At 42.0% G+C, this 24,464-nt stretch overlaps 1 protein-coding gene across 2 annotated transcripts in view; it reads right to left on the bottom strand.

The window, feature by feature from the left end:
- Positions 1-3,582: 3,582 nt before the first annotated feature.
- Positions 3,583-24,464, bottom strand: part of PROX1 (prospero homeobox 1) — a 36,419-nt gene continuing 15,537 nt past the window's right edge. Inside the window, exon 4 of one of the 2 annotated variants that reach the window (XM_086629369.1) lies at positions 3,583-3,771. In XM_086629369.1, coding sequence (XP_086485495.1) covers positions 3,583-3,771 — 189 coding nt within the window. The remainder of the gene's footprint in view (positions 3,772-24,464) is intronic. The other variant, XM_009992366.2, reaches the window with a different exon arrangement.

Genomic DNA, 24,464 nt, shown 5'->3' with positions numbered 1-24,464 from the left:
TCCCATTAAACAACCAGAGATACAGTAAGAATTAAATGTTTTGTAGTTTCAAATAGAACATTCTTTTCACAAAACATAACAAATGTCTAAAATAGGTTCTTAATCTAGATAGGAAAAAGGTAAGCTTTTCACTTCATACGCATATTTTGTGTGTGTGTGTGTTTCTGTGTATATATACATACATACACCCACACATTTTGTCTTTGTGTGTGTGACTACGTATGTATATGTATATGCACATATGTCACGTATGAAATATTGCTTCTATACTACTTTTCATCAGGCTAAGAAAACACAAGATTTGCACCACAGTTACAAAAAATTGGCTTCTACAAGAATTTTCAAAACTTGAATGCTGCTCAAACAATTGAGAAAAAATAATTTGCGTTATCAAACTGTTCTAAAAATTCTCTTCTTCAAAAACGTATTCTCCTGCTTTGTTTTTTTTTTTTTTAATTTTTAAAAAGACACAAAATATGCATAGCTATCAACATTATGTCAAACAGCCGGAAAAAAAAAATAAATTAGTGTTTATTGCAGCTGTAGTAATTGAAAAATAAAGTTTAAAAGATGAAAATTGTAAGCCACAGAAGGCACAAGAACAATTGTACTTGTGGGGGAAAAACTGGTATTTTGAAGGATTTTTTTTATCCTTCCGCTGGTGCATTTAAGGTCTAGGCACAGACTATAACCTCAAGTTTATATGCAGAAATAAATCTGAATTAGCAGTAAATGAATGGCAACATGGGGTTTCTACATGGATTTTGAAATTCTTTCCCTATGTAAACTTTTCATTACAATAAAAGTAGCCTCCTGCCTTTTAGCCATTTTTAGTGAAATAATATTGAGATAATTTGAAAGAAACTGCTTTCTACTTAAAATTTAGTAGGAGCTATGCCATGTATTTATAATTTTAGGTGTATTGGGAGGCACAAAGGCAATATGGCTATAAAATGCAGAAAAAACGCATCACTGAAATGATCAAATTATAGTTTATTCCTTTTTCAGACAAAGGAGTTTTTTATTTTGCTTTTAAGATGAAATTTCTACTCTTAATTCCTATGCCTCATTTACTATTGAGATTATACTACTTATAAATAAATAAATAAATGCAACAACATCAAGTGTTGAGTACACAATTTCACTTATTTAGATTATGTGAATCACATTGCAGCCAAATAATAATAATAATATTAATAATAATAATAATAATAAAAACATAATAAAAGTAACAGTAAAATCACAGATTGAGATGGTAGCTAGTAGTATGTCCACATAGCATGACTAAAGTATGGCTTTGCTTTCTTATGTCCAAGGTGACAATGCAGTGTTACATTTTGTATCTGATGGTATGCCGATGATTAACTTACTGTATTAAAACTTGAGCATTTTATGCCACTTCTTCCCATAAATCAAAAAAGTGCATGAACACAATTTTCATCCTTTCTTACTCAGATTCATTGGAGTTACATCTTTATGAAGTGTAATGTTTACCAAATCATGCACACACAAAAAAAAAAAAAAAAAGAAAGAAAGAAAACAAAAGAAAATGGAAGAAAAGAAAGAAAAATACACATCCTGTCTACCGTAAGGATGCGTACAGTATTAGGTACTCTCAGGGAGTCTAAGATCAAGAAGATTTGTTTTGCTTTTAATGCATAGTGAAAATGTTGGCACTTCATCCCATGCTATTGTCTGCATTGCCTATACTCCACAGATACTGCCAGTACTTGAAAAGAATGACAGAGAATCGTAGGATTGTGCTGTTTAATTTGAAGTCAGCAGGTTTTTAAGGCTTTCTGCTAACAATAATTGCTTTCATACATTTCTGTCTATCAGCAGTATTTGTAAATGAAGTGAAATTGCAATGATCAGGTCAGCTCTTCAGTCACATGGGTAAACTTTCACTCTCCAAAGTCAAAATGTAATTTTAAAATAAAGAAATAAGGTAACAATATCCTCGATGGTCTAAAGATAATTCGCAGCTAATTAGGAACTTCCTCTAGATTCAGATTGAATTATGTAGGGGAAAACACTATTGACGATAACAATAAATTCTTACTGCATCCGTACAAAAGACGACAGAGAAAATGACAAATACAGAGTGCCATAGCATATCCAACCTTCCCCCAAACTCCTGGAGACAATACCTTTCTGAAAACGTGAGAAAAGGAGAGCCATTGAAGAAAGCACGAGAACTAGCAGCTAGCTTTCTTTCCGTCTGCTGACATATTGTGGTGTAGCATTCAGGCGAACCCAGACCCATCATGGACTTCACACTGTAGCTCAGATTTTGGTCAAGACTAGCTCCAGCTTCAGAAGACAAGTGCAGCACGTTGCTCAAATAGATTTTTTTTTTTTTTTTTTTTAAAGCTGCAACTTACTGTCATTTTAAAAATCCAGTTTGGCCATCTGAACCCTGCATAGCCAGGAGGACACTGCGATTTTTATATATGCTTGATTAGACTTTTATGAAAATGTAATTTTTATTCTTCTGATTAGGAAAAGACTAATTATATTCTACAGCTACAAACAATTATTTTTTTTCCTTTGCCTCAGCACTGTGAGGTGAAGATGCTTTCTTCTACTATATCTAAGATCATTCAAAAAGTGCTTCTCAGGACAGACGTCGAATACAGACAGAAAACTTTGTATATTGGAAAGGGGATTTTTGGGAGCAGAATGGACTAAGAAAAGAATAAATTTAGGGACTAATGCCACTTAAAGTAAGACCGAGACATGGCAATATAGGACGCTGAAGGTTTCATTTTTACTCTATGGAGAGTGAAATGCTTCCGCTTTAATAAGCTGACCATATTCCAAAATTAGTGTGGTTGATACAATATTGTGCATGAATTACTGGCCTCACCCTGCAAGAACGGTATTGGATTTGTGCAAACGTCCCTTGCTGCAATTTAGAGAAACAACAACCTGGCATGTTGATTACTGGTGCAGGGTATTTATCGTTTCTGTAAGGAAAGCATGAAGAATAGGGTTTGCTTTTCGGGTATCACTTCTTGGAGTGAGTACCTAAAATAGATGTTGTAGTTTTTTAAAGTATGGAACAAAATCTAGTTATTGGTTAAAAAGTATATAAAATAAAATTAAAAAAAAAAAAAAGCTCGCAGCTTATGAAGTGACTCCACAGAGTTCAGACCTTTAGCAGTATAAACATAATATAAACTTCATTGTCTGTAGTTTTGTGCCATGACATTAGTCTCACTAAGACAAAATGCCACTTTGCAGCAAGCAATAAATCTGACAAAGCATTTTTAAACATAATGCCCTAACTTGCTAAGACAGGCTTTTACACGCTTCCAAACTCTTCTCCCTGAAAATTAACCCCGTTGATTCTCCAAATGTTAAGGGTCTCGGGCAAAAGTAAACCAAAGGCTGAAGTAAAATAACCATCCCCTTGGAACCAAACGAAAACTTAAATCCAGGAGGGATCACAGTCTAATTTCATATACATATATATGTATGCGATACACATATATATGAAATTAAAATAGAGACACACATGACTTGGGCATCAGAAGGGGACTGCTACTTTCATACATTCATAAATAGCTGCTGAACTCTCTACTCATGAAGAAGCTCTTGTAGGCAGTTTGGGGATTTGAAAATCTCGGGGACCTCACTGTCCAGCTTACAGATGACCTTGTATATGGCCTTCTTCCAGGAAGGATCAACATCTTTGCCTGCGATAATGGCATTGAAAAACTCCCGTAACGTGATCTGAGCCACTTCCAGGAATCTCTCTGGAACCTGCTGATACAAGGAGACAATGGCATTAATACAGTTTTCAATTTCAAGTCTCTGGTTCTTCAAAGGAAACTGAGCTAAGTTCTTTCTTTCAGAAAGGGGCTTACATAGCACCTGCATTTTCTAAATGTGGCAGCCTTCTATTCTCTTATGCAAAGCTGTTATATATAGTACTATAGCAATAACTTTTATAACATGTGTTAGAGATCTTTGTAAAGTCTACTGACAGAATGGAGGTAACAAAATGTTACTGTCTGAGTTTGGAGAGCGGGGATTATAGGATATAATTAGCAGGAGGGGAAACAAACACAATTGTCTTTAAGGAGAGAAATCTCCGCTTGATACTTTACCCATGTGTTTACGGCTATGTTCTCCTCTCCATGTGAGAACTAATATGAAAGCTATGCATGCACAGAAAGCCCTCTGTACCTCTGCACTTAACTTTGGTCACAACCAGCGCTGAAAGCTATCAAAGAAGTAGAGTATCTCCGAATATTGTTTGTAGTTTAAAAACATGCAAGCAAGAAGCCTTCAGCTAACAGTTTGCTTCCGTGGCTGCTGCGCATGAGACCCCCATGAGATGGCTTTCTCGGGAGACATGATGATCTTTCCTTCCTTTTCAGAAGCCTACACATAAAACCCCAGCCTCTTCAATGGGTGCATTGTGCTCCAAGTGCTGGGATGCGTCAAACTCATCCGGGTTTTCTAAATGTCACTGTCACTTCACAGGTGAGCCAAACGGCCAGCTAGCAGGGGCATGCCACTCTCAGAAGCCCCTGAACAATGAGTGAATGTTAAAACACACAATTACCTCCAAACTTTGGTAATTCATCCTAAATAGTTGTCTCAGGCACCAGCACCACCTTCTTACCCTCTTTCTTAAATGATTCAAAAGCAATCACTATAATGAACAGTAGGTCAGTTGCAAGGTTGAGGTCATCTCCATAAAGGTATTATTTTCCATTTTTATTACGGAAATATGGCTTCACGGCTCTAGAACTGCTAATACACAGCCGGCCAGTAGCCAGCACGCTTATAATAGCAAGTATTCCCTCACTGCTATTCTTTGCCCACTCCGGCAAGAGGAGTTCTCTAACCTACACTGGGGGCCACTTCAACCATTCCTGTGGCCAACAGACACCTGGGCAGACCTCACTCATTTACTGAACGCATGTCACATTGCCAGATCAGGGCCAGCACCTTGTCCTCTACTTCAGACTTCTGTTCTTCTTCCTGGAGAAGCCACTTTCAGAAAACTTGCCTCGAAATGTGCATGTTTAACCTGATCCGGCAGGGCTCTGGAGCCTCACTTACCTATCACTGTTGGGGAAACACTAGCAGCTTGCTAGCCACGTTTTGCCATCAGATAAGCATGAGATCAGCTCCCCCTGACACCAGCTGACAAACTCTGCTTCCAGAAGCCCTAGTCTCTGTCTACCTCTGAGAGTGAAATCCAGCCCCCACATGTTTTTCTCTGCTCCCAAAGACAGGCTGCCCTCTGTGGAAATTTTTCATTCAACAGGCCGCACAGACAGAAAACGCTTTTACATATGTTCTAATCCAGCAATAATCATGAAGGAAGAAAATAACTATTATGTTTCACTTGTTTCAGCTCAAAGAAGTAACTTAAAACCTCACATAACCATTCTGCTGTTTGGGCACTTGGTAATATGTCTACAAAAGATACCATGCTTGTCTCGTTCTTGGCATTGCTATAAAAAATGATACACTTTTCTGTTCATGCAGTTCAAACAACAGCTCATGTGCTGTTCTTCACCCTTGGTATTGCTGGGCGCCAACCAAGGGGAAGGAGTCACTGACTACATGATACTAGCAAGAAATGTAGTAGATAACCATCTTTTTGGTGCACACACTGATAGCTCATGAAGGCAAAAACTGGTTGTTTTTTGCCTTTGTGCTTGAGAAAATAAGTTCACACCTTTCAACTTTGGTGTCCACTCCAGAGGACCAGTATTAGATGCCTTTCTTCCCTTTAAAGTTGACGGAGATAGGAGGGAGGCAATTACAGGCACCTACGTGAGAAGCATAAAGTTGTCCAGATGCAAAAAGCCCTACCTCTTCCTACATAGTTACACCCACGACAACTTTAAGCACAAAAGTGACAACCTGGGTTTGATTCTATGATTTTAAGTTGAGCCTTTGCCATTCCATTTCTAACTGTGCATAGGAAAGCGTTCCATGTAGGGGATGCTGCTTTTCCACGGAGTGGGAAGTGTGAAACCACTACATTTCAGGCCTCCCACCCCTGTAAAGATACACAGGCTTTTATTTTAGGCTAGGAGTTAGCTTTTAAGCTCTGACTTCATTGTACCTGAGTCACATCTGCAGGGCTGGGCCCCTTTGAACCTGGGACAACAGGCTGCAGAGGGCAACCCACAAACAAAATAGCGAATGAAGCCCTTCGAGGTCTTTGAAGAGACCTCCTTGTAATACCGAGTTCCTAAAGATCTCCCCTACTCCTCAGGGATTGGAGCCGTTCATAGCTCTTTCCTTTTGGGAAGTTATTAGCAATTTTTCATGTCAGACTGGATTACACACATTACTTTGCATGTTGTAATGTGAGTAGCACTGTGATTAATCCCCACAGGATAGTACATCAGCCAAAATTCTTCCTTTCTAGAAAGAGTAACCGTTGTTGGTTTTTTTTTTAAATAAAGAAAATACAAGTCCAGAGCCTGAAAATAAATATTTAAATGGATGGGTAGTTAGATTTTTCACTGGGCAATAATCAGTCAGCCATGTTAATTATGTGTCTGGGGGTAGCATTTCCCTGACCCTAAGTGATGGCGACCTATTCAGCGCATCTTTACACCTAACTGACTGAACATCTCTGAAGTAGGAACATCTGCAGAAAATGCTTCAGTGACAAATAAACTCCATCTACGTTGCTTTTAATAGAACCAACAATCCCTAGTATGAACCCAGGGCATTTTCTTAGCATCAGGTGGCAGCAGTCAATCAAAGAATCACGCTGTACATTCACCAGGAGGAAAGACAATGAGGTCTGCTCGGGGAGGCTAGGTGGATTTCAGGCTGAAGCCTCCACATCAGCCTGATTTAGAAAGAAATCACACTTTGTTGCATGCTTTGTCAATATAACTTAGCTTTGCTGCCAAGGAAAAAGTCCCAGGCCAAACTTTTGGCTAGTGCAAATTAGCAGGGCTCTACCAGCCTCAGTGCCTTTATGCTGATTTACACCTGGTACACATCGGTCCCATACCTCCTAATGCAGTCCAGCAACCACCACAGTGCCCCTTCTCAAGCCTTAGCCACGTTAACACATCCCCTTCGTCTGTGAAAACTGGGAGGGAATTAAAGCTCTCATCTGCCTTGTCTATTTATGCTGGTTTAACTACTGTCATTTTCCTTGGCTTGAACAACAAACCTGAACTATCTCATTCCTGGGTTTGCATATGCAACTACCATGCTGAACCATGTGGATTAGCACTGTAGGGGAGTGCTTTGTTAAAAATACTCAGCACAAACTATTTGTATGTGAGTAAAAGTATAGTTCCAATGGCTCAAAAGTTGGAGCCAAATCAGACCTAACTCACGCTTCCTTGGTACAGACGCATACGCAGCTGCAGAAAGTGATATGATTTAAAAATACTTGTTGAATTTCTTTTCAAGGAAAACATTACCAAAAAGTCAGCGGTGACTGGGAAGGTGAGGGCAGATCCTCAGCAGGTCTAAGTCAGCATTGCTCAAGGAAAATCAGTGAAGCAACACTGATTTTAAGCCAACAAAGAGGATAAGGCTTCCCTTTCTGGTGGCATGAATGGGCTTTAAAAATCACCATTGGGAAGGAGGGGACACTAGAAGTAGACAAGTGTCTCAAGTTGGTGGCCAATCAGTGGCCCTTCACTGTTTTTCTCATTATTGGGTTGTCTTGTATCAGTTAACTCATTTATTTTTGGGGTTGTGCAGCAAAGACTTTTTCTCCCTTCCCTCCCGTTCTCCTCATCTCCTCCCCTCCCCGAGCCCTCCTCCTCTTCCCAGTTGCTTTACCTTCAAGGATGATTTGTTTTATTAAACTGACTGTCCCCAGCCTCTGCAGTACATAATAAAAGCCTGACATAGCAGCCTGCCTGCCTTCTGTGTCCTGCAGATACTCATCATAAGTGTCAGGACATACCAAGGTTAGCGGTCACTGGAAGTGCACTCACTGGCTCAAGCCTTGCCAAACATGCTTGGCAGCTGAATGAATGTCACAGAGAATAGAAGGGGAATTACAAAGGTTAGAAAGAAGACAGCCTCTCTCCCTCTCTCTCTTTTTTTCTTCTGGAGATATATAAGCTGATTTTTCACACTTCTGAAATAAACATCAGCTCATTCACAGTCCCTTTCCAGCACCTAAATCTCTCCCATTGTCAAGCAAACCTTCCGTTTCTACCCGAGCCTTATTTCTTCATTAGCAAAATAAGATGCTTAATTCTCTCTTAATAGAAAAGGGGAAAACCACCAAAACCAAATGACAAAACAAGCCACCGGTCTGCTCGAAGATTTATAAGTGTATTTCATGTCTTTAATCCTATTAAGAGTGGGCTTCTTTACAGTTAATCTTTTAAACTTTCAAAAATTCTTGCTCAAGTGGTAAACCTAGATGATAGAAAAAGCAATACAGATGTAAAGATTGCAGAATTGTGAAAGTCAAGCTAAAACCGATATTCCAGAGAATTGTTTTTTGTTTTTTTACTATAAAAGGGCAATAAAATGCTGACTGTAAGAAGACAATGTCAAGGAGAAAAGGGTATTGGTATTTTGGATACTCTTGACTGCTCGCCTTGGAGAGAGAGTTATTCTTGTCACAAACCCTTTTGTCTGCATCTGCTGACTGCTTGCCTGTAGCCAGCAGCATACTTTAACTGTTTTGTCACCTCCTAACATCACATGCATCAGCTGTTGTGCTTTTGTTACGGGTATTGTAGAGCTAATCCACTGTGGCTGTTCTACTGTGCAGTAAATAAAACAGAAACTGCTTCTCAGACAATTCTGCATGAATATTTCAGATGGCTTTTACAACTCTGATTCACAAAATAAAATACCGCCCCCCCCCCCAACTAGACTCAGATGCCTCAAAGCTAATTGCATGCAATGACTTCAGGCATCAAAAACAACTGTTTTAGTTGGATAAATGAATAGCAGACCTTTCTGAAGTTATTCTTTAAAAACACTAAACATACTTTCTTCCTTGAAAATTTACCTGCATGTAATTTTTTTCTTTAGAACTCTTCAGGTTTTTGGCAGTGGCAATTTTGAAACATTTTGTGCCAACAAAATGCTTAAAGACATCTTTGAAATATTTTCTTCCATGAGTGCAAGAGTCCGGGAAGTTTAGTTTATTTTCACTTCAGCCTCAAGTAATTTTTAACGATGGAAGTAATTTTACCAAGTTTCTAAACTTCTCCCTTCAACTTTCCTAGAACAGGGGATAAAATATGTACTCAGAAGTTCATTTTCTGCAGCCGATGGCGAAGCTGTTCTAAAGCAGGGTGGCTTTGAGCATGTTCACAGGCGCAATGGCAGCAAAGCCCAGTATGAGGCCTGAAGCAGAAAAGATACCCTAGGAAAGGAGACAAACAGGTGAAGTACTTTACCGAGCATTCATTCACCCTTGTGCACACATGATTCCTCTAAACAAACTCTCCTATCCCTGCTGTTTGTTAAGTAAATATTGATCAAGGAGAGACATATCTCCTGACAGCAGTAGCACAAGCTGGGGACTTGTACTGCAGACAGAGTGGACTTAAATGGATAAACTCAGATGCTTTAGGAAGGCCACACAGAGATTACTAGATAAAAAGGCAAGAAGTCAGAGAGTTGGCTTTCCCTTCCCCTCTGCGGGGGGTTGGGACTTGGTAACGCGGAACCTCCATGATAGAAAGAAAAGTCATCTGCTCCCAGACACAGTCTTATAAAGCAAGAAGCCTGCGTCTTAGGTGCCCAAATGACTTCATATTTTTCTCCCTTGCCAGCTGATGCATTAATATTGCATGCAATAAACGTGGAGTTTAAGTCCCTCTCCTGGAGCACATGTGGGAGGCTACCAAGGGGCAGCTAGCTCCTCAGCGATGTAAGTTTTCAGCGCTCCATTGGTTTCAACACAGAGCTTACTTCCCCTGCGGATGGTCCACCTCTGGTAGTGCTGGGCTGGGGGCACACATTTTTCTCGGGAGCACTTTTTTCCCCACGCATACTCCTAGGGAGCGGTTCACTCCAGTGCCTGTAGGATAAGGCACACACCACCTTACGTAAGGGTGCCCAGTTTAGTCTGGCGTGTCGGTTCTCAGAAGCAAACAGCCAAGATTTATTGGACTCATGTGTCTAATGGTAGTAAAGCAGCAGAAAGCAGTAGCAAAATTGTCAAGTCATTAGTGGCTGTGATTTCTCGTAAAATTTCAGCAATAGGTAGCAGCGACCTCATTTCAGTAAACTACCAAAATTTGGGTGGACACTAGAAGTACCGCAAGTGCTTCTTGGAGCAGATTTTTAAGCACTCCTCAGAGATCGGATCGAAAGCCTCCGAACCATGTGCAAGGCAACCATAAAGCTATTCACCTTGTCTGGAGGGCAGGGGGAGAGGATCAGATGTTAATTTTCAGCACGGGGTCCCATGTTTAGAGGTACCAAGACCAATGCAACCGTTCTAATATTGTGACAGCGTCAGACAACTGCTTGGCTGTAGCGCACAGATCTGAAGATCCTTCAGACAGGGACAGCTGGGCTAAGCTCGAAACCTTTTCTCATACAATGTCTAATCTGCGTTAAACTTCAGCTCCATTTATACGATTAGGCTGGCTGGAGTGTACCTACAGACTTTGCCTGTGGTATTGTGCTGGAGTCTGATAGTGTGTTGTATTACTAATGTTCCAAGAGTAAACACACTTGTAGGAAACAGCTATAGTTCAAGGCTGCACTTTAAAAAAATAAATGTTTCATCAGTCTTAGCAAAGGAACAAATGGCAATAACACTCTGTATCATATTTTACAAAGCTTCAAAAGAACAATGTCCCGTTGAGTGAAATTCAGTAGCATTCTGTAAACATTAATTTAAGGAAATCAATAGGCTCTGTGAGCTAAAGCCATATTGCAAGATAAACTGGCTGGAGTGCTACTTTGTCAAACAGATTTTAGTTTTCTCGGCTAGATAAAGACGGTTTCAAAATGGGGTAACGTGTTGCAACCAAGGTTTGAAAACTATGTGGCCTTCAAACAGTCTGCTTGTTCCTACTACAAAGCTGGATAAACATACTTTAAAAATGATAAGATTGGGCCAGGATTGATTTTACTTTCAAATTTTATATAAAGTAGAATTCTTGGTGAGTGCGAGTTTGGATTTTTTTTATCCTAATTATGAACAGAAATAAACAAGGGCAGTGCAGACAGCTCAAGATGTCAGGCTGCCAGGAGAGGTTAAATTATCTGTATCTGGAGGCAGCTTTTTTTTTTTTTTTTTTTCCCCTGCAATTGCAGGACTTCATGGATTTAGAAAATCTTTATTCATGTTGACCTGGTGGGCAACAAGTCGCCTTGCCAAATAGGAAAGCCAAAATCTCTAGTGGACTTAGGATCAGAGGTCTTCAGCTGGTGAAGGCTGCTCACGTTGCAGAGCGCAAGGTCGTGGTAAAGGGAGGTAAACAGGTTGGAGGGGGTGAGAGGGGGAAGGCCAGATCACTCTTCTAGTTGGATGATCCAGACAGTGGCTAGAGAGAGGGACACCGCAGGGAGCCTCTTAACCCAAGAATAAGGCGTAAACAGCATCTATTAGGCAAGCGATGGAGAACATCTCCAGGATGGTGAGCGCGTCTGCTGTCGGAGGAGCAGTCTCACCATGAATAGCTTCGGGTCAGAGAGCTTTAAAGTGTGTGCACAGCAGTCTGCACCAGCACAGGTACAGCAACAGCAGTAGGCAATTCAGGGAAATATTTCTGCTGAGAAAACTTCATACAAAGCACAAACCAGATGTGCACCCCCCTGTCCCCGAAGTCAGAGTAAGGTGAGCTTTGGGGGCACGATACAACGTTCTTAAAGGAGATGCTTGAGAAATACCATGTGCACCATCCACATGTAGCCCTGAACCCATTCCTCACATGAAGAAGATTTAAGCCTGGGGGCTTTTGGAGCAAGCTGGCACCTAAATGTGTATTCCCAAATCCGCAGCCTGTCATGTAGGAAACCTACCAAGGACAAGCCGTTCCCGGTCCGTCCCTACACATAAGACACTGCATCTGAGCAATGCCAGCAGTAATGCAGCGAGGCATCACACTGCTTTTGAGGCCACTTCTCTGGGGGCTTGCGGGGATGCTGGTGACACTGGGACCAGCCCCTTCCTCACATGCATCCCATCAAGCCAGGGACCCCTCCTGCTTTAAGGAAGAGCTACAAGGCAGCCCACATATCCACCGGGCCCTCCACAGACTGGGGACTTGCGCAATTAGCAGCTGCAGGCACAGATCTGCCGCCGTTTCCAGGATAACGCTGCCCTGAGCAGCAGTGCCCTGCCGTCGGTTTTCCTGCACTCGCAAGGGCAGTGTCTGCAATACCTCACTGGTGTCCTGGCTCCTGCCACGTTTATCCAGACTGTCACCTCCCCTCACGCACAGACTCTTTTCCCAGAGCGCGGCGAGCTGCTGCGTGGGACCATCTCGGCGCTGCGAGTTGGTGTGGCAGCATATCAAGCAGGAGGCTTTGGCTTCTACACAGAAATTGGAGGCAGGTTTTGGAGTAAGTTGCTACACTTTTTGGCGTGAAAGCCACGGCAGCATATGGCCCAATGTTCTCAGTTTAAGTCTGACACTTAACATTATTTAACAGTTTCTGTGTTAGGTGCTTTATAAGGTAAAGGAAATTAACAATTTTCAGCTAATTAGATCACTCAATTGGCTGAACATCCTGGACACCTCTTAGAAAAAAAAAAACAGGTTGGCTCAGGCGATGGAAAGGCTAATGCCTCTTCCATTATCACTTATGAGGAGAGGGAAATAGTTGGAAAGGATGCTTTTATTTTAAAAACACAAATAAAAATACCTCAACTATCGGACACTCCAGTAAAGACACTTTTCTCCCAACCACCACCTTTCTAGAGAGTGGGGTGCCAGTTTGCCCACCACTACGCATCCCTCAACTCCCCTAGCTACAGTAGCAGCTCTCTGGTGCCACCATGGTCTGCATTTATTGCCTTCAAGTTTCCTCTCAGGACTTCTACTGTGCAAATCCATTAAGAAACAGATTTTTTGGAAAAAGATGGACAAGAAATCGGGTGGCTGTTCAGGATGGAGTGTTCTCCCACCGTGGCACACAAAGAAAAGCCCACTCTTCTGGGACAGCACTAACAACACAGCGCTGAGCTTGCCATTTGGGAAGGAAAAAGCATTAGCCTGAGCCTGGTTCAAAAGAGGAAAATTAGGAGAACAACAACAAGAGGTTTCTTATTGTATTTGCTGTTATGCTGTAGCTTTTTTACTCTTTGTAAAAAGTTGGAAAACACACGCCCCTCACATGATTTAAGACTGTCTTTTAAAAGTGTTAGTTTGAAATGAAGCTGAGATCCCTTATCCCTTGAGTAGAGTTTGGAGCACTAGTAATCTCTGCTGGCTTACTGTTATCTCCTCCGCCAAGCTCACAAAGGAGAGAGAGAATGGGCATGGCTCTTACAAGGAAAAAAACCTGACAGTGGGGCTGCTGAGATGTCTGATAATATCGGGGAAGTGAAAGTGGTAGTGCAGTGAAAATGGATACTGCGTGATACGTTAGATTTAATCACTTGCATTTCAATTAAGCTTTTCCACAAATAAAGATTGGGAAGTACTCTGCAGGCTCCCGGTGGGGCTGGAGCGCCAAGCGCCATCAGTGCTGCGCACCCCGGCTGGATGCACACAACGGCGCTTCCACAGCTCGTTCAGGCTGAAACCCCATTTCTGCCTCCTGGGGCTCTCCCTGTTAGGACCCATCTTCCCATTTTGCTGTACATGAGAGGCATCCCACACACGTCGGCACCCCCAGAGGATCTCTGTCCTGGGACTGCTGAGCCCATGGTTCAGGGGATGAGCGTGTCCACCACAGAAACACAGCTACTCTCTCGTGCAAACACAACAGCCTTAACATGCTAGTTTTTAAGCACAAAAGTTGGTAAGACTTGCGAGTAGAGTGGGCTAAAACAAAAGAAAAATACTTTCCATTTAACATTTATTTAGACTTTTTGCACCTTGAAATTCAGTTCTCCCCTTTCTCCATCCTCAAAAATCATTGATAGCATTTTGATAGGGAGATGATTATCAAATTTCTTTTTCTGCCTTGCTGATGAATTAGAACTGCATGAGATGTAGAGGTTTCTAATGGAAACTCTGATTGCCCTGAACTTACTGCATCGCCAATGGCACTGCCGCGGAATGGAAAAATCACTAAGGCTCCTACGGCTTATGATAGTTGGGGGTTTAGTATGTGGTGAGAAATGTAAGAAAGAATCACAGGGGGGGTTACTGTCATACCCCAGAAGCTGTCTCATTCAAAAACTGAAGAAGAAATAAAACTTGTGCACACAAGAATAGTCTAACTTAACTCAGTCCCACTGCGGTGAAATGCAATCTGCTACAAGAGGCTGCCTACAATGCCAAGCGGCATATTACGTACCCTGCTGCCAAATTCTGGCAGGTACCACATACAGGCGCCCACAAAAAACCTGTCCAGGAAAGAGAGTACAGGGATGACCACCCAATTCTGGCTCTGCTGTGGGAACAGCAGAGAGGTGATTGCATACTCTCCTGGTCATATCAGCCAGATGGGAATGTGATGTGTTACTCAGAAGGACCAGGAGGATCAGCAGGTATGTCTCTCACCAGCAGCAAGTCCTATGCTTTCGTGGTATATTTCCCCGTGTAAAAGAGCTGGGGAGGCAGAAACTGCTGGTTAGACCATGGATATAGAGGAAAACTGGTTCGTAGAGCTTGTGGCATGCAGGGATTTTTTTATGTTCAGCAGAAATTTGGCCTCATAGACGAATCATGAACACTGTAGTAGAAGTGATAATTACAGGCTTATACATCTAGAATGTATCTTATATATAGAAAAAGATTGTAACAGTTAGTAAACATCTGTAACTGGTGTTGCTTGCTCTTGCACACTCTTCCCATCTCTCTGCACTGTAGTCACCTTTGTCTTCTGTGCCTGGCTCTGAAAAGCTGCAACTGTTCCCTCTCCCTCCTTGTTTTGCGTGTATTGGGCTGGAGGGAGTGCAGAAGGAGGTAGAGGAGAGGGATGGGAAGCAGGTGGTGTTTAATCAGTCTGGCAGGGAAATAGGCAGTCACCGGGGTCCTTTTGGGGGTGTCACGAAGGTGGTAAGCATGCCCTCTGGCAGCAGGGTACCTCCTTTCCTCTTGCCCATGGCAGAGGGTAGAGGCAGGGGAAGGAAATTGTGCATGGTTACGGGTGAGGGGTGTTGCTAATGAAGCTGGCTCCACCAGCCCAAGCTCCCCCCGATTAGCTCTGATGAACCTCTTCCCAACGTAACCACATTTTCATGGGCATCCGGAGCCCATCGCGATGGGATAAACTGCTCCATGTATTCCACCCTGAGCCATGTGGGTAGCCAAACGGGCTACCAACACTCCATTACAAGCTTCAGTGCAGGACCTGCCGGGGACGGGTGAGCCGTGCAAGCCTGTGAGGTCAGAAGACAAAGTCTTACGTCCTAATGGACAGAGCTCCCTCTCGTTTGACTCCTCTTTATCCCTTGCGGAAGGAAATGGTGCGACTCCAGACGGCGCTGGATTAGATAACCTTGAGGCTGGACCTCGTCTGATGGAGCCAGCCCTCTCCGCAATTGCATGAGATAAGCCACTTCGGCTTCCCCTGAACATTGATACTCGGCAGTTAAAGGGCTTTTATTTGCAACGTTGATTTCCCCTCTCTCCTCTAAAAACTTTCTGAAGTTGTAGACTACTGCTTTAAATGCATTTACGTGTCTATGCCACCATTCTCCCCCAAGTCCCAATCAATGCAGCAGCCTTTCTGCTTAGCAACAGAGATCATGCCACCCTGGTCTGCTGCTCTCTACAGAGCCTCTCCCTCTGTTAACTACAGAAACAAGCTCAAGGCCACATCTTTGAGCGCTCTGGACCACCACCTGGACACCACTTCTTCTGACCGCACATTTCCACCAGAGCCTTGAAACCACCCCCCCGCAGAGGGCAATTCACGAGTCCCTCCGGTGGCACGTACAACGAGGCAGAGCCTGACTACGTACCTTCCCCCTCTGCAGATAAGAAAGATGAACCTTGCCCCTTCCAGATCTACAGGGAGAAATCATCTCCAATACGTTGATTACCTTCAGCCAGCCCTTCTGGCTGTCCCTCTCTCTCTCTCGCCCACCCACACTTGCACGTCAGGAAGACACCAGGCTCTTTCTCTGCACTACGAAATTCAGCAATACTCCAGTACTGCTGGTCCTGGGCTCTGTGTATCTACAGAAAGTGATCCAGTACTCTGAAGACTCTCCCTCTTGGACCAATCAGTATTTCTTAACTTCACTTCTTGCTTTATTAACCTCACTTCAGTAGAATACTGAACCGTGGCTACTTCACCTCCCAGGTTATCTCTCTCTCACGCAGGTGAAGGACACACAGTCCTCATGTAGCCCTGCAATATTCTGCTATTACTTCTTCACAGCCTCACTATTTCGCCCTTGTAGATCTAAGTATCTTTGAAAACAGCATCCCCATTGCACTCCATACTCATGTTGGAAGGTCTCTCCACAAGCAAACCTGCACTGCCACTGCCCTCTCAGCCCAGGGATACCTGATTTGAGAAAGGGCAGGACCCCAAAAGCTGGGCCAGAAACCAGTGTGGGTCACGATGCTGCTAAACATCTCCCGCGGTTTCCAAAGGTTATTGACAGTTTGCTAATTCACGTTATGAGAGTCTGACTCTCGGCCATTTCAAAACATGTTGAAGATATCAAGCAAACAGTGTTCTGCGTGAAGGTGACCTATTCAAAGTCCTATAGGACAGGCAATCCTATCTGTAAGACTTCTGTTAAAGTCAGTCACACAGCCCTGACCCCGCACTGTGAGACGGTATCGGCTGGGACCTCCTCTTTTGGCAAGAGCGCCTTACGAAAATAAAAACAACGCCCCCCTCCACCCCATGTCCATAAACGTGATGGCTCTGTGGCTCCACATCTAGGCCTGCATTTAATTTTTAGTTTTAAAATAAACAAATGAGACTTTTTTCCAATTAACATTTAGCATGTATTCACACACTTGACTGTATAGTAACACAACAAAAGACAGCTCTTCGGCTGGCACAGATTAATTAACTGCAATGATTGCTGGAGCTGATTTACACCAGAAACTGAGAATCCAGCCCAGAATTTAGTTCAGTGTCACAGAGAAAAAGCATGGGGTGGGTGGGATGCAGAGGGAAAAACCTTACAAAGCTAGTAAGCTAACCCACTATTTCACATCTCTCTGGTACGACATTTACATAGAACAGCTTAGATAAAGTTTAGAAGATCAAACATTTTCCTCAATTTTCAAAGTACGAAATGTTCTATGTCCTTTCAACGTGACACATTAAAACAGGATATAAGACATTTCAGCTGATCAGGTCTTGTGAACACCCTCCTCCTTCACTGGCAGCGCTGCTTCTCCAAGAGTTCTGAGTGAGAAATTTAGCTATGTCATCTAAAAGAAATTAAGAAAGTACGGAAGAAACACGTGCCACTTACATGTTACCCATTACCACAACTAGGATTTATTAACTGGTAAGGGAAATCACTAATTTATTTTCCTTTTCTTTTTTTTCCTCTTTTTTTTTGGCAAACACCAAGTTTTAAAATTGAGCTGCCTAGCCTAACGAACTCTTTCTATATGCAGGATGAATGAAAAAGCATTTCAGCTTGTGAGGGATAAGACTTTACGCGAGTGAGGGACAACATGGGTTAAAATTCACCTTGCTTCTCACTCCTCATCTACGATGGATTTTTGGAGAATGACGGACATCTGGAAATCAGTTTTACACAGAAAAATAGAAAACAGGGAAGAACTAGGAAGATGAATAAAGGCTCATCACAGACACAAAAGACCAGAGCAAAAAGAAGCTTGGATTTGGGTATTCTTGTCTGGCAAGGAGGCAGGCAGTAAGGCTAATGAAGCATTTGCGATATGGGACGTATGCCAGCGTAACAAAGAAGATGTGCATCAGCTCTGCAGATGTGCCAAAGCCCCCAGAGCAAAATAATGACATAATCACCATCAGTGTCACAGACCAGACTGTACACAAGGTGACATGGGAGAGAATAAATAAGAGTCTTTAGAGGCCTGTAGTACACACACGGGAAGGAATAGCCATTCCTCACAACTGCCACAAGAGAGTGGCGAGATGTTGGGTATAATGTGTGCAGCCAGCAAAAGAAATCTTGAATTGTGCAAGGCTAACGCACTATAAATTGGTGCTTTTCTCCATCTCCAGTTGACGTTTCAATTCCCACTACCCCTTGTTGAATGCAAAACGAAATGGCAGTAGGAGTCGGAAGAGTTTGCCAAGTTTTGTTTTGCTGGTTTCTTTTTTTTTTTTTTTTTTCTGAAGGAGGTTGTTTTGTTTGGGAAGAGGACAGGGCAATAAGGGGGAGAACTGGTAAATGATTGTAAAAGAAACAAAAAAAAAAAAAAAAAAAAAAAATCCACCCAAAACAAAACACAGCACACCACCACTACATGCACACACACACAAGCACAGAAACTCTGCACCATTCAGCTGGAACAATCCTAGGATTCCCCCAAAGCCAAATTAGAAACAAACGAGGACGGGTTTGGCTTTTTTTCGGGGGGTTGCGCTTTCTGGTTTACTGCTATCCATGAACTAAACCAGGAAAAAATCCCACTAAAATATTTTTCCACGCTAAAAGACAAGATTACTATTTTATTGATCAGTAATAAAACACCGCTTAGGGCAATTTAGTACTTAACATGTTATTTGCGGTGGGGAGTAATCTGAAAAGCTCTGAGTAGCCTTAAATCATTTCACAACAGCTCTTCCTGCATAAAAGCAAGTGTTCGTCTCCGTACAGCTGTGTGATTTTGTGGTGTATTTTTTTTTACAGGACTTTTGTCAATTTTTAAAGGGAACATCTGTTTGATAAAGTAGAACAACGCTGGTAGTAATCCACAGGCCTAAGTGGGCAAACCGTGAAAGAGCAGGAGATACGCTGAAGGCGCCAACAGGACTCTCGCAGAAGGAACACTCAAGTACGTAATTGTTTGCAGGATCTGGCCCTACAAGAGGAGCTCAGAAGAACAAAGCACTTGGCTTCACCAGTGTCCCTTTTCATTGCTTCTAATGAAAGATTCATAAGAATAACTTTAATTTTTTATGATCTTTTTTTGCATTACTGTATTAGCTGCATCTACTTTGTATGCAATTTCTTCTTAAATACAGAAAACCTGTTTCAAAATGCCAGGCATAATAACTTAATCAGTCCAATAATTGATCTTGATTGTTGTGCGGTCCTTCTTAACAGTAAGGAAGTGAGATGGAGCCCAGAAAATGTTTTATATGATTATTCCTTTTCATTGCCAAGTGATGTATTTATGAAGAATGCAGGTGAAGGTCTGGAGTGGAGTTCTTTTTTATTTTTTTTTTTTTAAGACAAAAAAAAACCCCCTAAAATCTCCCTAATATGCTAGTTAAACTGTTCAGTGGAAGAATGATTGTATTTGTCCTGTTTGGCTTCGCCCAATTAATTGGAGCAGTAACCTAACGATTGTTAATAAACAGCCCTAATTTGACTATACTTCTTGCCTATCTCCTATAACCGCACCATATCTTTGTTTAGCATATCATCAGGGAAAACAAGGAAGCATGTATATAATTTTGTTCTGTTGTATATGAAGTTTAATAATTACGCCACAGAGGATTCTAAATTAATTGCAGAAGGCACCACAATATTAATAATCTGTTTAGCAAACTCTGCCTTCTTTGCACTTCGATGTTATGAGCAGAGACAGTAGGAACTGTGGCAGTTTTTTAAATTGGGCGAGTGTTTGTTTCTGTTACAGCTTATACCAATGTTTTCTTTTATGCTTTTTCTACCCTGCACCTTTCTTCCCTCTAAGAAAATAAAAACACAAAACTAAACCACAGAACAACTCAGCAAACAAGCCTATGCTTACTCGGGTGCGTTTCGATCAAAGCTGACAGATCGAATTTTTCATTTATTTACCAAAGTTTCATTGCAGCCATTCTTCATAATTACAGTGGCGTTTTAATTTTTTTTCTTCCCTTGAATAGGAGAGAAGGGGTTCTGAGAAAGTTTTTAATTAGCTAAATAGGTCTGTGTAATCTAGATGAAATAGACACGCCCGTTTGAAAGGGTTGTTAGAACTTTTCCAGCCATTTAATCCATAGATGGCTGAACACAATGATACCTTCCACAGAAAGCTACAGCCACCACCAGCAGCTGTTAGAAGAGAGCTTGCTCCCTGCTCCTATTGATAACCCTTTGTGGAATGAAGAAAAAGAGCTGAGGGAAGGAGAACTGAATGTCAGACAATAGACATCGCTACACACACTGTCTCTGAACTTTCCTCATCTCTGAAGGACAATTAATTATGAAGGCCTTTGGGGTAGGTCGAAGCAAGGGAAAACCTACTGCTGGCCCAGCACTCCAGCCGCTATCTCTGTGTTTGTTAAATGGTTGTGCCTGTTGGGGAACCAGAGTAGCAGCCACCAAAATAGCCAATAGATCATTTAGGAAAAAAGAGCAAAAGATTTTTTTATGTGTGTCTGTCCTTGTATAATTCTATTCTCACTGTGAAATCATCCATACACAAAACACAAGGACAATTTTTTTTTTTTTTTTTTCAGAAGAGCCACAGGGTAGGTTACAGTCAGAAACGGCCTCTCAGTGGTGTGTTAAAAAGGATGGTCTTTTCACCAAATCATTTCACAGAGGCAAAACAGACAAACACAAAGAGTTGAGACTTTTTCTCCTACATTAAATAGAGTAACTGATAAGGTCAGACATATGATACCTAAAGACATGAATCTGTGAACTCTTGAAGTCAAAGGACTTCTCTGTGCAAAGGAACAATCTTTCAAAGGAAATAGATCATAGAACTCCACTGAATCCCCTTTAAACTTTATGAAGCAGGAGGAGAAAAAGCTCTAAGTAGGGAAGCTTGACAGAAGAGCCTTGAACTATTTTCTGAAGGAAAGATGAGACCCTCCCTAGGCTGCCACAAAACATCTTTTTTTTTCTAAAGGCTCTTCTGAACTTTGATATGTGCCAAGACACCGCTATTGAAAGCTGTATAATTATGTGCTATAGCCACTGTAGAAAATGCTTTGTTCACCACAACAAAGAACAATAAGCAAAGTAAAGTGACATTACACTGTATCTTTTTCTTTAAGAATGTTGAGAAAGGTCACGGTACGTTATAACTAATAAAGCTGTTGAGTAAGGAAGTTTAAAGTTGATCTTGCTGTGCTTAAATGTAACCCAATGACAAAAAGGCAGAGGGAACTAAAATTGTAATGACATTAAAAAATAGATCATATATCAACGTGCCAACTTCATTATACAAACACCTTGAATCCAAAGGACACAAACAGAAAAACCAAGTGTAGTCCTGCAACAGTATTCCTCTCGCGATTCTCTCCCTAATAGCTTCCAACTACACTCCGCAGTTCAACTAAATGCAAAAACTGATTAATAAGCATCAATTGATACATGCAAAGCACGGACCTTCTATTGCAGGCTGTGGATTTTGTTACTTGATTAAAAAATGGGTTCATTTCTTGTGCAGTTTCAAGGAAAGCTCTGCTGTTTCACAAGAGAGCCTCTTCAAAATTAAAAAAAAAAAAAAAAAAAAATTGAATTTCCTGAAACCAAGATTTTTAAGTGAAAAAGAAGTTCCATCTAGACACCTACGTTTCAGATTTTCTTCCGAGGAATCAGGACAGCTACATTTGTTATTCTCAGATTGCCAAAGCAGCTTTACTCCCCTTGCTGCAAATCACCAGACAGTGGCCTTACGACTTTGTCTTTAAGAAGGCTGAGAACGATGTTGAAATGCTACAACAATAAAGCCCTTGAAGGAGGAAGTATACAGCTGAGGGAAAAAAACACAAGGAGTTTAATACTGAAACAAACAACTGTCCCGTTAGGCTGTGCCCACTGCTGGTACCACCAGAAGTGCAGAGAATGCCACGGCAGAGCAGTTGGTATGGAAAAAGCAATCTCTGAGCTGGAAGTTAGCAAGTTACGGACTTGATTTTCACTTCTCTTGAGGCCACTTTGCACCACTCTGGTTGTGTAAAGGAGTATTCAGGTGGTTGTAAATTGTACTTTGTAGTGCCTGCGTATCGCAAAACCACTGGTAAGTGGCCTTAGTTTAAATAAGAATTGGGTTCGAAGGCTTTAACTCTCCTTTTGATGAACACCAATCCAGTTCAAGATGCATCCTGCAGATGAAATTGGCGAAGAATACAGGCTCCTAAAATAAGCACGAGTGGCCAGAATTTTTCATAATCTAGTATGTCTTAATTTTTGGATGCAGTGCTGGCCACACTTCATTTTCAGGGAATGGACCGTTGAGGACCTCCTGACAAAGTGGCTGTCATTAACAGATCTCCAGTTGAGCATCCCAAAATGGAATTGGCCTAAAGCCGTCATCACTTCTGAAAATTTTGGCAGCCAGTGTTCCTCTCAGGGGTTCGTAGGCTGCTTACATGACTAGGTTATTACTTAGATTTTGTAGGTGGTGTTATTTGAATTGCTTTACATAATGTCATTGATTTTTATGGGACTAACTCACGGTGCCGTAAGTCAAACATTCTGCTAAGACTTGAGCACAACTGGTCTTAATTAAGCTTTTCCCATCAGTATGGTTTTCCCCTGCCAAAAGCAGAGCAAACTTCTTAAAAATGTTTTCTCCCCCTTCGAAACGACGACACGTGCCGTAACTAGCGCCATGAAAAGAGGCAATCATCGCGTCGAGCCCCACTGTACCCAAACTGCATACAGTGTATTTGTGCAAATAACGCAGCTTGGCAGACGTTCCACTATTGTGATCAATCTCAATAACTACGTCTGCAGAATCGGGCGAGCTCCCGTGAAGCAGCAGGCAGGCTGAGCTCAGAAAGATGGCGTGTGCGGGGGCTTGCTTTGGTGCTCGTTTGCTCGCCACGCAGCGGAGCGCGGCGAGCGTTAGGAGTAGGCAGGAGGGCACAGAGCGACATCGCTAGCACAGAGAGACCCCGAGACTTCAGAACTAAGACTGAGTCGTTAAATGCCCAGAAGGAAAAGGAACGGGCATCGTGCAGAGAGACGTTAATACACGGAGAACGACAGTAACTACGCAAAAATGCCAGGGAACATGGAGGAGGAGTGGGAGCCAAAGGAAGAGTAAAATCCAGGTATTGTCCTCAGGCCAATTACTTTTGCTTGTTGTAAGTACATAAATCAGAAAAAAAAATATCTTATTTATGGTTTTTAACCACATTTTTATTTTAACTCACAGCAGGGTGTCCCACTTGTTTGAAATCATCCTGTCACAGTCATAACTGTGAGCTCTGATGTTAAGATAGATTTTGGAAGAGAGTAAAAAAATTATTGGGGATTTTAATTTTTTGTTTTGTTTTAATGCATAGCAACAATACCTGACTTTAATTATTGCAGCTGGCATTGAAAAGCCTATGGCAACACCACAGATGAGACAGATATCAAGTGGCACAGCAACCTGCCCTCTCTTTCTGACCAACTTCGGTATTTGTGCTGGGACACTGACATTTGTGGCTTTCCTTCACCAGGACAACCCACCTTCTCCCTCCCTGGAAGAACTGACCCAGAGCAGAGAAGCATCTTCACCTTTCACAAAAAAATTGTGGTTTTTTTTTTTCCTCCTTTTCAAAACTCAGTTTCAAATGGCTCTGTGCAGCTCAGCACAGGTTTCTCCAGCTAACCCTACTGCCAGAGAGAGAAACGTGGAACCGGCTACGCACTCATGCACATGTGCACAGAAAACACAGGCAAAGTTGCATCGCGCTGGAGGAGGCGTTCTGTCTGTCTCTGGCTCACAGCCACAAGGGTACAACAGCAAAGCTAAAAACGATAGGACATGTGGTTTGTTAAACATCTTACTTGACTTTGCTACAAGCTGTCAGTTCCAATGTGCAGGGAAAGGAACACAGTATCACAGATTCCTGAGCAAATCAATGGCACAGCCTGATACGGACCAAATGCACGTTTTAGCTTTATCATTTTTTCCTCATAGTCAATTTATGAGTATTAAAGTATATGCACGATTTCACCCAAGAGAGATAAAGGGGGAGGGTTTAGGAATAGTAGCGTAGGTGATTTAAGAAAAACAGTACATCAGACTAATCTAGAAGATCAGCAAAGCATTATTGAAGTATGAGAGGAAGGAACTTTGATGACGCTAAATATGGCAAATGCTCAGTTTGCTAAATCCCTTTGGATCCAGTTTCAACATTACAGTACTTGTCATTTTTGCTTTGCAGCTTGTTGGGGAGGGGCCAGGCATTTATCAGGAAAAGTTACATTGGCTATACTGGAAACTTCACCATACACTTTAATGATCTCATAACTGCTGGACCTTCAGTGCAAAACCAAGTTTTAAGCCTCTAGGAAATTCTCATTATACTAGATAACACAAGAAAGA

Source organism: Tauraco erythrolophus, chromosome 2, assembly GCF_009769465.1.
Source record: "Tauraco erythrolophus isolate bTauEry1 chromosome 2, bTauEry1.pri, whole genome shotgun sequence".
Classification (NCBI taxonomy): Eukaryota; Metazoa; Chordata; class Aves; order Musophagiformes; family Musophagidae; genus Tauraco; species Tauraco erythrolophus.
Note: the sequence above shows the minus strand (reverse complement) of the source record. Positions and strands in the feature narration are given on the sequence as shown.